This window comes from Lepisosteus oculatus, chromosome 27, assembly GCF_040954835.1.
Source record: "Lepisosteus oculatus isolate fLepOcu1 chromosome 27, fLepOcu1.hap2, whole genome shotgun sequence".
In the NCBI taxonomy this organism is placed as follows: domain Eukaryota; kingdom Metazoa; phylum Chordata; class Actinopteri; order Semionotiformes; family Lepisosteidae; genus Lepisosteus; species Lepisosteus oculatus.
The window spans coordinates 6,751,978-6,764,888 of record NC_090722.1 but is presented as its reverse complement, the minus strand read 5'-3'; the positions used below and the strand labels follow the sequence as shown (position 1 = coordinate 6,764,888).

The 12,911-nt window shown below is 60.3% G+C and overlaps 1 protein-coding gene across 2 annotated transcripts; it reads left to right on the top strand.

Moving 5' to 3' along the window:
- The first annotated feature begins 164 nt into the window (after positions 1 to 164).
- On the top strand, positions 165 to 12,450 carry LOC102684965 (sorting nexin 27). 2 transcript variants are annotated; one of them, XM_069184896.1, is made up of 13 exons: positions 165 to 592; positions 3,073 to 3,304; positions 3,395 to 3,587; positions 3,885 to 3,949; positions 4,262 to 4,366; positions 6,471 to 6,549; positions 6,854 to 7,020; positions 7,131 to 7,220; positions 7,490 to 7,639; positions 7,720 to 7,848; positions 7,943 to 8,002; positions 8,276 to 8,338; positions 9,394 to 12,450. In XM_069184896.1, the coding sequence occupies exons 1-13, from the start codon at positions 291 to 293 to the stop codon at positions 9,439 to 9,441; spliced, it is 1,683 nt and encodes a 560-aa protein (XP_069040997.1). In that variant the 5' UTR covers positions 165 to 290; the 3' UTR covers positions 9,442 to 12,450. The 2 variants fall into 2 exon arrangements, with proteins under 2 accessions (XP_069040997.1, XP_069040996.1); XM_069184895.1 differs by having other exon boundaries at positions 166 to 592; positions 8,276 to 8,324.
- The last annotated feature ends 461 nt before the right edge of the window (positions 12,451 to 12,911 follow it).

Genomic DNA, 12,911 nt, shown 5'->3' with positions numbered 1-12,911 from the left:
CAGAATTCCTGCCATCACGCACACCAGATTATAGCGTTCGTCTCTGTGGCTTTGTGGGAAATGTAGTTTTCAAAGCCGGCCACACTGGCGGACTCTCCAGTTTGTGAGGGGTGATTTAAACTACACGTCCCACAATGCTTGGCGAGCCCGGCCAGGCGGAGGGGAAGAGGGGGGGGCGAGTCTTGTGATGCTGACGGCAGCGGTCTGTAGAGCTGTCTGAGCGAAAAGGCAGCTCGGGTGTAATTGCTGCCGGGCTCCGCTGTAAAACCTGCATATGTTGTTGTGAAAAGATGGCGGACGAAGAGGGAGACGGGACTCGGTCGGGGCCGCCCTCGCTTCTGCACCCGCCGCCCAAGAGCGGCTCCGGGCCCTGCGGCACCGCCACCACGGTCGCGTCGGGCCCGCGGCTGGTCCGGATCGTCAAGTCGGACTCGGGATACGGGTTTAACGTGCGGGGGCAGGTCAGCGAAGGCGGACAGCTCCGCAGCATTAACGGGGAGCTGTACGCGCCCCTCCAGCACGTCAGCGCCGTGCTGCCGGGGGGGGCGGCGGACCGAGCCGGCATCTCCAAGGGCGACCGGATCCTGGAAGTGTGAGTGGACCCGACCCGGGTACCGGGAGACCGTACGGCAGTGTCGTCAGTGCAGCCGGCGTGGGGAGGGGGGACACGGAGGGTGGGCTTGGCTCGCCCGCTGTCCCCGCGGCGTCTCGCAGGAACACGTTTGTTGTTTTGTGTGTCCGCTCCGTGGGCTGGACGCTGCCCGCGCTCCTGAGGAGCTGGCGGGGGCGAATGTGGAAACCGGCCGCGGTGCTTCAGTCTTGGCTGAGTCCTGCGTGACGCCCGTCCGAGCCCCCGAACCGCCGCCGGTCTGGTTCCGGTTCATTAGACATTCCGCACACACACAGACACCCTCGCGCGCGCGCGCGCGCCGCCCCGGCTCGGAGTGCACGGGCCCCTCCAGCTCGAGCTCCCCGTCCCGGCCGAGCGGTGTTGGGGGGGGGGGGACCCGCGGGGATCGGTCACGCGTGTCTCGGCGAGGGCTTGCGGTGCGTTTGAAAGGGATGGAAAATGTCGGGCTGGACCTGTGGCGACAACTCGGGCTCATTAAGAATTCAGAGCACATACAGCCCGATACTCAACCAGCACTCTCTCACCCCCGTCTCCCAGCGCACTCTGTACCGGAGGACAGCCGGTCCAGCGGTTAACACACAGGGCTGTTACACCGGGAGGACAGCTGGTCCAGTGGTGAAGACACAGGGCTGTTACACCAGGAGGACAGCCGGTCCAGCGGTTAAGACACAGGGCTGTTACACCAGGGGGACAGCTGGTCCAGTGGTGAAGGTCCAGTTTGTTATACCAGGAGGACAGCTGGTCCAGTGGTTTAGACACAGGGCTGTTATACCAGGAGGACAGCTGGTCCAGTGGTTTAGACACAGGGCTGTTACACCAGGGGGACAGCTGGTCCAGTGGTGAAGGTCCAGTCTGTTACACCAGGGGGACAGCTGGTCCAGTGGTGAAGGTCCAGTCTGTTACACCAGGGGGACAGCTGGTCCAGTGGTTTAGACACAGGGCTGTTAAACCAGAAGGACAGCCGGTGGAATGGTTAAAATCCCAATTGGCCTTTACCCATCATGGCCTCCTGATAATCCCCCTCTCTGAACTGGCTCCATCACTCTGCTCTCCTCCCCACTGAGAGCTGCTGTGCAGGGAGAAGGGGAGAGGACTGGTGCACTACAGCTGCCATCGCATCATCCAGGTGGGGCTGCACATTGGTGGGGGTGGAGGGGATCCCCATTACCTGTAAAGTGCTTTGAGTGGAGTGTCCAGAATAGCGCTTTATAAGTGTAAGCAATTATTATTATTATTAAAACACAGGGCTGTTACACCAGGAGGACAGCCGTCTGATCCACTCCAGTTGGATACTGTGGGGTTACAGTGTGACCCAGACTGGACCAGTGATCTCTGGACTGTAGGGTTACAGTGTGACCCAGACTGGACCAGTGATCTCTGGACTGTAGGGTTACAGTGTGACCCGGCCCAGACTGGACCAGCGATCTCTGGACTGTAGGGTTACAGTGTGACCCGGCCCAGACTGGACCAGCGATCTCTGGACTGTAGGGTTACAGTGTGACCCGGCCCAGACTGGACCAGTGATCTCTGGACTGTAGGGTTACAGTGTGACCCAGACTGGACCAGTGATCTCTGTCGGCCTCGGCCCTGGTGATCCGACACTCGGCTGTGGCTGTCCTGTGTGTGGGAGTGGGAGGGGGGACGGCACGGCGGTGGTTGGCGTGGAGACGGGCGGTGTCTGGGCTGTGGCGAGACCCATCAGGCCTGTAATTACAGAGATCTGGGGCGGTGAGGAGCTCAGGAGGTGGGGAGGAGCCGGACCTGCGCACGAGCACTCCGAGGGGGGGGTCAGTGTCGCTCGGTGAGGTGAAACCGCCTGAGCGGCCATGAGGGTCAGGGGGCGGAGGGGTCTGTCGTGTCGAGGAGGACCACTGGAGCCGGCCGGTCCCCCTGCAGGCGCACTCTCAGCTTCACGCTCAGAGTGGCGGGGGTGTGGAGCGGGAATCGGCAGGGAGGCTCAGCCTCACACTGATTGCTGCAGAATGGAGGGATGGCCTGGGGTGTTGAAATCCCGCGCGTGCGGACGTCTCGGGATTGTTTTTTCCGAACTGCTTGAGCCCCTTAAGCCAGGAAACCAACTCTGTGCCAATCCGAGACACCACCCCCCCGGCCACCGGCCTCAGTCTGAGCTTCCTCTCTCTCTGGCTTCATCACTCTCTGTCTCTCTTCCTCTCTCTCTGTTCTGCTTCCCTCTGTTCTGCCTCTCTCTCTCTCTGTTCTGCCTCTCCGTCCCTCTTCCTCTCTTTCTGTTCTGCTTCTCTCTGTTTCTCTCTCTCTCTCCCCCTCTCTGTTCTGCCTCTCTCTCTCCCCCTCTCTGTTCTGCCTCTCTGTTTCTCTTTCTCTCTCTCCCCCTCTCTGTTCTGCCTCTCTCTCTCTCCCCCTCTCTCTCTGTTCTCCCTCTCTCTCTCCGGCCCCTCTCTGATGCCCCTCTCTCCCGGCAGGAATGGCGTGAGTGTGGAAGGGGCCACGCACAAGCAGGTGGTGGACCTGATCCGGGCGGGCGAGAGGGAGCTGGTGCTGACGGTGCTGTCGGTGCCGCAGCCCGAGGCCGACAGCCTGGACCCCGGGGACGACTCCTCGGGCCAGTCCTTCTACGACTACACCGAGAAGCAGGCCGTGCCCATCTCCGTGCCCACCTACAAGCACGTGGAGCAGGGCAGCGAGAAGTTCGTGGTGAGCGCGGGGGTCCGGGGGGCGCCGGGGGCAGGCGGCCCGGCCCGGCCCGGCCCGGCCCACGCCGCTCACGCTGTCCCCTGTGTGCAGGTGTACCACGTGTACATGGCGGGCCGGCAGCTGTGCTCCAAGCGGTACCGCGAGTTCGCCATCCTGCACCAGAACCTGAAGAGGGAGTTCGCCAGCTTCACCTTCCCCAAGCTGCCGGGCAAGTGGCCCTTCTCCCTGTCCGAGCAGCAGCTGGACGCCCGGCGCCGCGGGCTGGAGGAGTACCTGGAGAAAGGTGGGTCCTTCCTTAGAGGGAGGGGGGCGGGGCAGGGGGAGAGGTGGGAGGAGGGGCAGGGCAGGGGGCGGGGCAGGGGGAGAGAGGGAGGAGGGGCGGGGCAGGGGGAGAGGTGGGAGGAGGGGCGGGGCAGGGGGCGGGGCAGGGGGAGAAGGGAGGAGAGGCGGGGGGGAGAGGTGGTGGGAGAAGAGAGGAGGGAAGAGGAGGTGGGATGGGGAGGTGGCAGGTGTGATGGGGCAGTTAAGGGGTGACCCTGGGGCAGGAGGACTGTATTCTCACACCCAGCTCTCTCTGCAGTCTGCTCCGTGAGGGTCATCGGGGAGAGCGACATCATGCAGGAGTTCCTGTCAGAGTCCGACGAGGTCAGTGGGTTTGTCTGTCTCTCCCCTCTCCCCCCTCTCCCCTGCCTGCCTGCCTGTCTCTCCCCTCTCTCCCGCCTGCCTGCCTGTCTCTCCTCTCTCCCGCCTGCCTGCCTGTCTCTCCTCTCTACCGCCTGCCTGCCTGTCTCTCCTCTCTCCCGCCTGCCTATCTCTCCCCCCTCTCCCCTGCCTGCTTGTCTGTCTCTCCCCTCTCTCCCGCCTGCCTGCCTGTCTCTCCTCTCTCCCGCCTGCCTGCCTGTCTCTCCCCTCTCCCCTCTCTCCCCTGCCTGTCTCAGTGACAGCCCTGTGTTTCAGAACTATAACGGGGTGTCGGATGTGGAGCTGCGGGTCGCACTGCCAGACAGAAGTACAGTGACTGTGCGTGTGAGGAAGAACAGCACCACTGACCACGTCTACCAGGTACCCCTCTCTCGGCGTCGTCCACTGCTGCTGGGCCAGGTGCTGCTCTGTGCTGTGGGTGTTGGTGCTGTTGTCAGGCTCTGCTGGACCTGGTGCTGCTCTGTGCTGTGGGTGCTGTTGCTGTGGTCAGGCTCTGCTGGGCCTGGTGGTGCTCTGTGCTGTGGGTGTTGGTGCTGTTGTCAGACTCTGCTGGGCCTGGTGCTGCTCTGTGCTGTGGGTGTTGCTGTTGTCAGACTCTGGTGGGCCTGTTGTTGCTGTGGTCAGGCTCTGCTGGGCCTGGTGGTGCTCTGTGCTGTGGGTGTTGGTGCTGTTGTCAGACTCTGCTGGGCCTGGTGGTGCTCTGTGGTGTGGGTGCTGTTGCTGTGGTCAGACTCTGCTTGGCCTGGTGGTGCTCTGTGCTGTGGGTGCTGTTGCTGTGGTCAGACTCTGCTTGGCCTGGTGGTGCTCTGTGCTGTGGTTGTCGAGGACTCTGCTGGGCCTGGTGGTGCTCTGTGCTGTGGGTGTTGCTGTTGTCAGACTCTGGTGGGCCTGGTGGTGCTCTGTGCTGTGGGTGTTGCTGTTGTCAGACTCTGGTGGGCCTGGTGCTGCTCTGTGCTGTGGGTGCTGTTGCTGTGGTCAGGCTGTGCTGGGCCTGGTGGTGCTCTGTGCTGTGGTTGTCGAGGACTCTGCTGGGCCTGGTGGTGCTCTGTGCTGTGGGTGTTGCTGTTGTCAGACTCTGGTGGGCCTGGTGGTGCTCTGTGCTGTGGTTGCTGTTGTTGTGGTCAGCCTCTGCTGGGCCTGGTGGTGCTCTGTGCTGTGGTTGCTGTTGCTGTGGTCAGGCTCTGCTGGGCCTGGTGGTGCTCTGTGCTGTGGGTGTTGTTGTTGTGGTCAGGCTCTGCTGGGCCTGGTGGTGCTCTGTGCTGTGGGTGTTGCTGTTGTCAGACTCTGGTGGGCCTGTTGTTGCTGTTGTCAGACTCTGGTGGGCCTGGTGGTGCTCTGTGCTGTGGGTGCTGTTGTTGTGGTCAGGCTCTGCTGGGCCTGGTGGTGCTCTGTGCTGTGGGTGTTGCTATTGTCAGACTCTGGTGGGCCTGTTGTTGCTGTTGTCAGACTCTGCTGGGCCTGGTGGTGCTCTGTGCTGTGGGTGTTGCTATTGTCAGACTCTGCTGGGCCTGGTGGTGCTCTGTGCTGTGGGTGTTGCTATTGTCAGACTCTGGTGGGCCTGTTGTTGCTGTTGTCAGACTCTGCTGGGCCTGGTGGTGCTCTGTGCTGTGGGTGTTGCTGTTGTCAGACTCTGCTGGGCCTGGTGGTGCTCTGTGCTGTGGTTGCTGTTGTTGTGGTCAGGCTCTGCTGGGCCTGGTGGTGCTCTGTGCTGTGGTTGTCGAGGACTCTGTTGGGCCTGGTGGTGCTCTGTGCTGTGGGTGTTGCTATTGTCAGACTCTGGTGGGCCTGTTGTTGCTGTTGTCAGACTCTGCTGGGCCTGGTGGTGCTCTGTGCTGTGGTTGCTGTTGCTGTGGTCAGACTCTGCTGGGCCTGGTGGTGCTCTGTGCTGTGGTTGCTGTTGCTGTGGTCAGACTCTGCTGGGCCTGGTGGTGCTCTGTGCTGTGGTTGCTGTTGCTGTGGTCAGACTCTGCTGGGCCTGGTGGTGCTCTGTGCTGTGGTTGTCGAGGACTCTGCTGGGCCTGGTGGTGCTGTGGTCAGACTCTGCTGGGCCTGGTGGTGCTCTGTGCTGTGGGTGTTGCTATTGTCAGACTCTGCTGGGCCTGGTGGTGCTCTGTGCTGTGGGTGCTGTTGCTGTGGTCAAACTCTGCTGGGCCTGGTGGTGCTCTGTGCTGTGGTTGTCGAGGACTCTGCTGGGCCTGGTGGTGCTCTGTGCTGTGGGTGTTGCTGTGGTCAGACTCTGCTGGGCCTGGTGGTGCTCTGTGCTGTGGTTGCTGTTGCTGTGGTCAGGCTCTGCTGGGCCTGGTGGTGCTCTGTGCTGTGGGTGTTGCTGTGGTCAGGCTCTGGTGGGCCTGTTGTTGCTGTTGTCAGACTCTGCTGGGCCTGGTGGTGCTCTGTGCTGTAAAAAAAAGGCCTTGTTGAAAATAAACTGTTTCCTGATCACCCCCCTCTCTTCCTCTCCTGTCAGGCTGTGGTATCGAAGGTGGGGATGGACAGTATCACAGCCAGTTACTTTGCCCTGTTTGAGGTCATCAACCACTCCTTCGGTGAGTCTCAACATCGCAGACACAGGTGCAACAAGTTGTTCCACTCTGAGCCCTGTGCCCCTCTGTGGCAGTGAGGGGGCTCTGAACCCCCCTGTGTCTCTCTGTGGCAGTGAGGGGGCTCTGAACCCCCCTGTGTCTCTCTGTGGCGGTGAGGGGGCTCTGAACCCCCCTGTGTCTCTCTGTGGCAGTGAGGGGGCTCTGAACCCCCTGTGTCTCTCTGTGGCAGTGAGGGGGCTCTGAACCCCCCTGTGTCTCTCTGTGGCGGTGAGGGGGCTCTGAACCCCCCTGTGTCTCTCTGTGGCAGTGAGAAAGCTTGCCCCGAACGAGTTCCCCCACAAGCTGTACGTCCAGAACTACACCTCCGCCGTGCCGGGCACCTGCCTGACGGTCCGCAAGTGGCTGTTCACCACAGAGCAGGAGGTGCTGCTGCTGAACAACAACGAGCTGGCCATCAGCTACTGCTTCTACCAGGTCTGTCTCTCCGCCGGTCTGCGTCTCCCTGCCCCTGCCCCCACTGGACTGCGTCTCCCCGCCCCTGCCTGTCCGCTCCGTGACCGCAAGCTGTCCCTCTCTCGCTGCAGGCGGTGGACGATGTGAAGAAGGGCTTTATCAAGGCCGAAGAGAAAGCCTATCAGCTGCAGAAACTTGCTGAGCAGCGCAAGATGACAATGGTGACTCTCGATCTCGGCGTTTTCAGGATTTTTTTCTGCGTGTCTCAGGAAGTGCCTGCGTAACTGAATCCCATCCCTTTTCTCTCTCCTGGCCTGCCCCTCCATCCTTCTCTCCGCTCTCCTCGGCCCCGCCCCTCTGTTTGCCCCACCTCTCTCTCCCTTCTCTCCTTGACCTTGGCCCCGCCCCCTCTGCTTGCCTTCTCCTCTGCCCCGCCCCCTGCCTTCTCGGCCCCGCCCCCTCTACTTGCCCCGCCCCCCTCTCTCTGCAGTACCTCAGTGTCCTGCAGTCCTGCGAGGGCTACAACGAGATCATCTTCCCTCACTGCGCCTGCGACTCCCGCCGCAAGGGCCACGTGATCACGGCCATCAGCATACAGCACTTCAAGCTGCACGCCTGCACTGAGGACGGCACCCTGGAGGTACAGGGCGGTGGGGGGGGGCTGGGGGCAGGACGGAGGGGCGGAGGGGCGCAGGCTCACTGGGGGTCCTGTCCCTACAGAACCAGGTGATCGCGTTCGACTGGGCCGAGATGCAGCGCTGGGACACGGACGAGGAGGGCACTGCGTTCTGCTTCGAGTACGCCCGCGCCGAGAAGAAGCCACGCTGGGTCAAGATCTTCACCCCATACGTGAGTGGTGGGGGCCCTCCGGGGGTGTCGGCGGGGAGGGGGGACCCCGGCGGCGTGTGGGCTGTGTGTGAGACTGCTCTCTGTCTCGCTGCAGTTTAACTACATGCACGAGTGCTTCGAGAGGGTCTTCTGCGAGCTCCGCTGGAGGAAGGAGGTGAGTCCAAATCCGACAGCCCGGGTCAGAGAGGAGCAGCACTGAGCTCCTCTCTCCTCCCTCCTCTCTCCTCTCCTGTAACTCTCTCCTCTCTCTCTCTCCTCTCCTGTAACTCTCTCCTCCCTCCTCTCTCCTCTCCTGTAACTCTCTCCTCCCTCCTCTCTCTCTCTCCTCTCCTGTAACTCTCCCCTCTCTCTCCTGTAACTCTCCCCTCTCTCTCTCCTCTCCCCTCTCTCTCCTGTAACTCCCTCCTCTCTCTCTCCTCTCCCCCAGGTGGAAGAGGAGGCCACGGACAAGGACAATAAGAACTGCAGTAGAGACGGTATGTGTAGTAAGGTAAGGCCGGGCCCTGCCAGGCTCTCCTGCAGCACGGCGCAGCACTGCCGCCCTCTGCTGGCCAGAGTCTGTCACTGCCACTGCAGGGGCTGCAGCCACAGTTCGCTGTGGGCTGCGCTGCTCGGCCTCTCGTGCAGTCTCGACACAGTTTCTCCTGCAAGGGGTGCAGCTTTCGTTTCGCCGCTTTGTGGGTCACCTGGGTTCTCCGAGAGCTTCAGGGCCGCAGGGTAGAGTCGGATTACCGGTGCGGTTCTGGTTCCGGGCTCGGTGAAGCACGCGGGCGAGGGGTGTTTCTGGGAGTGAGCAGCGCTCCTGCGGGAGTGACCGACTCTGGGAGGGCGGGCAGGTGCCCTCTCTGAGGCCGCTGGACTGACGGGAGTGTGCGGTCCCGGGTGAGAGGCGGGGGGGAGAGAGTGAGGCGAGTGAGAGGGCCGAGTGAAGTGAGGTGAGGAGTGAGTCAGTGAGGCGGGGTGCAAGTTGTTCTGGGGTGAGGCGGGGTGAGTGTGTGTGTTGTTCTGGGGTGAGGTGGGGTGCGAGTGTGTGAGTTGTTCTGGGGTGAGGCGGGGTGCGAGGGGGTGAGTTCTGGGGTGAGGCGGGGTGCGAGGGGGTGAGTTCTGGGGTGAGGCGGGGTGCGAGGGGGTGAGTTCTGGGGTGCGAGTGTGTGTGTTGTTCTGGGGTGAGGTGGGGTGCGAGTGTGTGAGTTGTTCTGGGGTGAGGCGGGGTGCGAGGGGGTGAGTTCTGGGGTGCGAGTGTGTGTGTTGTTCTGGGGTGAGGTGGGGTGCGAGTGTGTGAGTTGTTCTGGGGTGAGGCGGGGTGCGAGGGGGTGAGTTCTGGGGTGAGGCGGGGTGAGTTGTACTGGGGTGAGGCGGGGTGCGAGGGGGTGAGTTCTGGGGTGAGGCGGGGTGAGTTGTACTGGGGTGAGGCGGGGTGCGAGTGTGTGAGTTCTGGGGTGAGGTGGGGTGTGAGTTCTGGGGTGAGGTGGGGTGCGAGTGTGTGAGTTGTACTGGGGTGAGGCGGGGTGCGAGTGTGTGGTCTCAAGGGTCTCTCCCTTTCAGAATATCTTCCAGCTGTTGAGGTCACACAGAAGGGATGGCGCCACCTAGGGGGCGAGATCGTCACGTCCTGAGCAGGGCCGAGCCCAGACCCCACACGAGCAGAACCAGAACCACATTTCAGAGCAGAGCGCCCCGAGGGAAGAGAGACCGGCTGGAGAGCACGCGACCCGACCCAACCCGACCCGACCCGAGAGAGCAGGGTCCCGGAGCGCCTTCTCCAGTTCTGGCGGAAAAGAAAGGGACTGAAAATGCAGGACAGGGCTGTCCCTGGAGCGAGGGGCACGGGCCGGTCCGGTTCTGGGGTGGCAGAGGGAGAGCACGGAGTCATGCGTTCGGACTGGGGAAGCGGCCGACCCCTTTGCTGTGTCCGGTCGGTTTCGGATTCCGATGGCTTCCTGCTCCGAGCTGCCAAGGTGAGGGCTGAGGATTCCCACTCCCAGGCGGAGCGCCGCGCGTTCCCGGTCCAGTTCCTGCTGCCCAGTCTTTCCTCCGGCCTCCTGCTTCAGAGGGCTTTTAGGGAAGAGCAAGAAGAGGGGCGGCGGTGAGGTCTTGTCGTCGGCTCTCCGGGAATCCATTCGGAATCTCCTGCTCTCCGGGCTTCAGTCACAAGCATTCAGACGCGCTTGCTCTGTGGGAATCCACTCGGAATCTCCTGCTCTCCGGGAATTGGACGCGCTTGCTCTCCGGGAATCCATTCAGAAACTCCTGCTCTCCGGGAATCCATTCAGAAATTGCTGCTCTCCGGGAATTGGACGCACCTGCTCTCCGGGAATCCATTCAGAAACTCCTGCTCTCCGGGAATCCATTCAGAAACTCCTGCTCTCTGGGAATCGGCCATGGGCATTCGGACGCCACTGATCTCCAGGAATCCATTCGGAAGTGCCTGGTCTCTGGGAATCAGGTCACAAGCATTCGGAATGGCCTACTCTCTGGGAATAGAAGAGACGCATTCCCAGGAGTCTGAAGCACTCCCGTCACTTTCCTTCCTCCTTTAGGAACACCAAGAGCCGGGATCACACAGGATTCCACCTCTGCCCGTTTTCCCGGTCGCTGGGGTGCGAGTGGAATCCCGGAGGATATCCAGAACAGCAGGGGAGGGAAGGGGGCGTCTGTCACTCTTAACACCCTGTCTCTCTTGTTCCAGTTGGTTAACATCATTTCCATTTATATATATAATTATTCCGTTTGTGATCCGTTTAAAGAATTGCTTGTTTTTTGGATTTGTTAAATTTATTGCCTCAAGGGAGCTAAGCATTATGCGTGCAGCCATTTTCATACACACTGTTTATTCTCTCAGAGCCATGCTGTAAACTAAAGCGAGAGGAAGTGAGCAGGGGAAGTATTTCACTGACGGACCCGGGCCGTCCCTCAAACCCGTCCCCCTCCCTCCTCGCTTCACAGGGAGCCAGACGCTGGCACACAGTCCATGCAGACAACCGCAGTTGTCAAGAGTTCCCAAAAGACGAAAGCTGGTGGTGATGGTGGAAGCAGATAGTGTAGCTCCTTAGACTAAGTCAAGGAATCGTCCACTTTCAGGACATTGGGCAGAATTGGGCTGAGCTGTCGGTACCCCCAGCCCTACAGGCAGACTGGTGTTTCCTGTTGGACTGCAGTACCACAGCCAGCCAGCAGATGGCACTCTTCTCCCAGAGCTGTGTGTCCCGGGAGCTCTGGGCCAGGGGGAGAGTGTTAAGATCAGATCTCTCGGCCAGGTCATTAGCACCTGCGCCATGAGATGAGTAAAGGTTCGCACCCGCTGCCCTCATGGGCCCCCAGCTCTTTTTCCAAGGTGACCTGGCGGGACAGGCCAGTGCAGACCGTTGGGTGCCGGTTCTGGTGGCTCCGGACAAACTGGCGTCGGCCATCCCTGTCCACTCGCATGAGGGCCAGACACTGAGGCTGTGGTCCGGTTCAGTGGACCCCCGCTCCATACTGGGGTCCCCACCCCCCACCTACTGGTCCTCCTGGCCCAGAGCTCCCGGTTCCCCACCCTGATGCACCTGAACTCTCTCGCTGCGTTCAGGTCCTCAGCACGCTGGAGGTGCCCTTCGTCTGCTGAACTCCACGAGTGACCCCAGCTCTCCCGCCCTCTGAAGAGGGAAAGCACCTGTAAGGGTGCCAGTCAGGCAGCTCGTTAGATTAATTAAGGGCTCAATGAAGGGAGGAGCTTGGCTGAGAGGAGCACCAGCGGGTGAGTTAAAAAGTGTCCTGCTGCCCCCTGCTGCCAGTGCCTCCACCCTTACTCCCTGTCCCAGTACGGTCCCGGTCCCAGGCCCAGACATGTCTTCTTTGGTCCTGCCCCCTTGTGGCAGTCTCTTGCTCGTGCCCCAGTCCCAGTGTCTTTGCTCTGTGCTGCTGCTGTCAGACTCCCTGACCATCCAGACTGCTGCGCACTGGGAGTCTGACTGACACCAGTGTAACACCTGGAGTGGATCAGACTGCTGTGCACTGGGAGTCTGACTGACAGCACTGTAACACCTGGAGTGGATCAGACTGCTGTGCACTGGGAGTCTGACTGACAGCACTGTAAAACCTGGAGCAGATCAGACTGCTGTGCACTGGGAGTCTGACAGCACTGTAACACCTGGAGTGGATCAGACTGCTGTGCACTGGGAGTCTGACTGACACCAGTGTAACACCTGGAGTGGATCAGACTGCTGTGCAACACAAAATGGATTCCTGTTGCTGAATTCCGGGCCTCTTGTTCCTGATTCTCCCAGACCTGTGCCCAGCCTCTCCCTCTTGCACAGCTGTAATTTATTTCTAAAATCAGAAGCTCTTTTAATTGTAGTTGTTTTTCCACTGCGATTTGTGTGATTTTCCACGGAGACCGAATGTGTGGTGAGACCAGCTGATGTTAGAGTTTAAAATGCTAACAGCACCTCATCCTCTTAACACTGAGAAATAAGATATTAAAAGAAACAAATTGAAGAAGAAAATTTGAGCAAGCTCTAGCTAACCACTTTAAAAAAAATGTAAAAATTTAAATGTTTGGTAAAGTTCCTTAGTGTAATAAATTGTAACATATTCTTTTAAATAAATTGATATATTGATGAATGCCTGGCATTGATTTCATTTTTGGATTTTTGCATTGGCTGAGTGTTCTTCTCTTTGACCAGACCAGACCAGCGATGGGTGTAGGGTTACAGTGTGACCCAGACTGGACCAGTGATCTCTGGACTGTAGGGTTACAGTGTGACCCGGCCCAGACCGGACCAGTGATCTCTGGACTGTAGGGTTACAGTGTGACCCGGACTGGACCAGTGATCTCTGGACTGTAAGGTTACAGTGTGACCCAGACCGGACCAGTGATCTCTGGACTGTAAGGTTACAGTGTGACCCGGCCCAGACTGGACCAGTGATCTCTGGACTGTAGGGTTACAGTGTGACCCGGCCCAGACTGGACCAGTGATCTCTGGACTGTAGGGTTACAGTGTGACCCAGACTGGACCAGTGATCTCTGGACTGTAGGGTTACAGTGTGACCCGGCCCGGACTGGACCAGTGATCTCTGGACTG

What these genes read in the sequence shown, in the direction of transcription:
- LOC102684965 (XM_069184895.1), top strand. Translation starts at nt 291, where the DNA reads ATGGCGGACGAAGAGGGAGACGGGACTCGGTCGGGGCCGCCCTCGCTT. An exon ending in TCCTGTCAGAGTCCGACGAG is followed by an intron (nt 3,950 to 4,261) that starts GTCAGTGGGTTT and finishes CCTGTGTTTCAG; the next exon opens with AACTATAACGGGGTGTCGGA. An exon ending in AGCAGCGCAAGATGACAATG is followed by an intron (nt 7,221 to 7,489) that starts GTGACTCTCGAT and finishes CTCTCTCTGCAG; the next exon opens with TACCTCAGTGTCCTGCAGTC.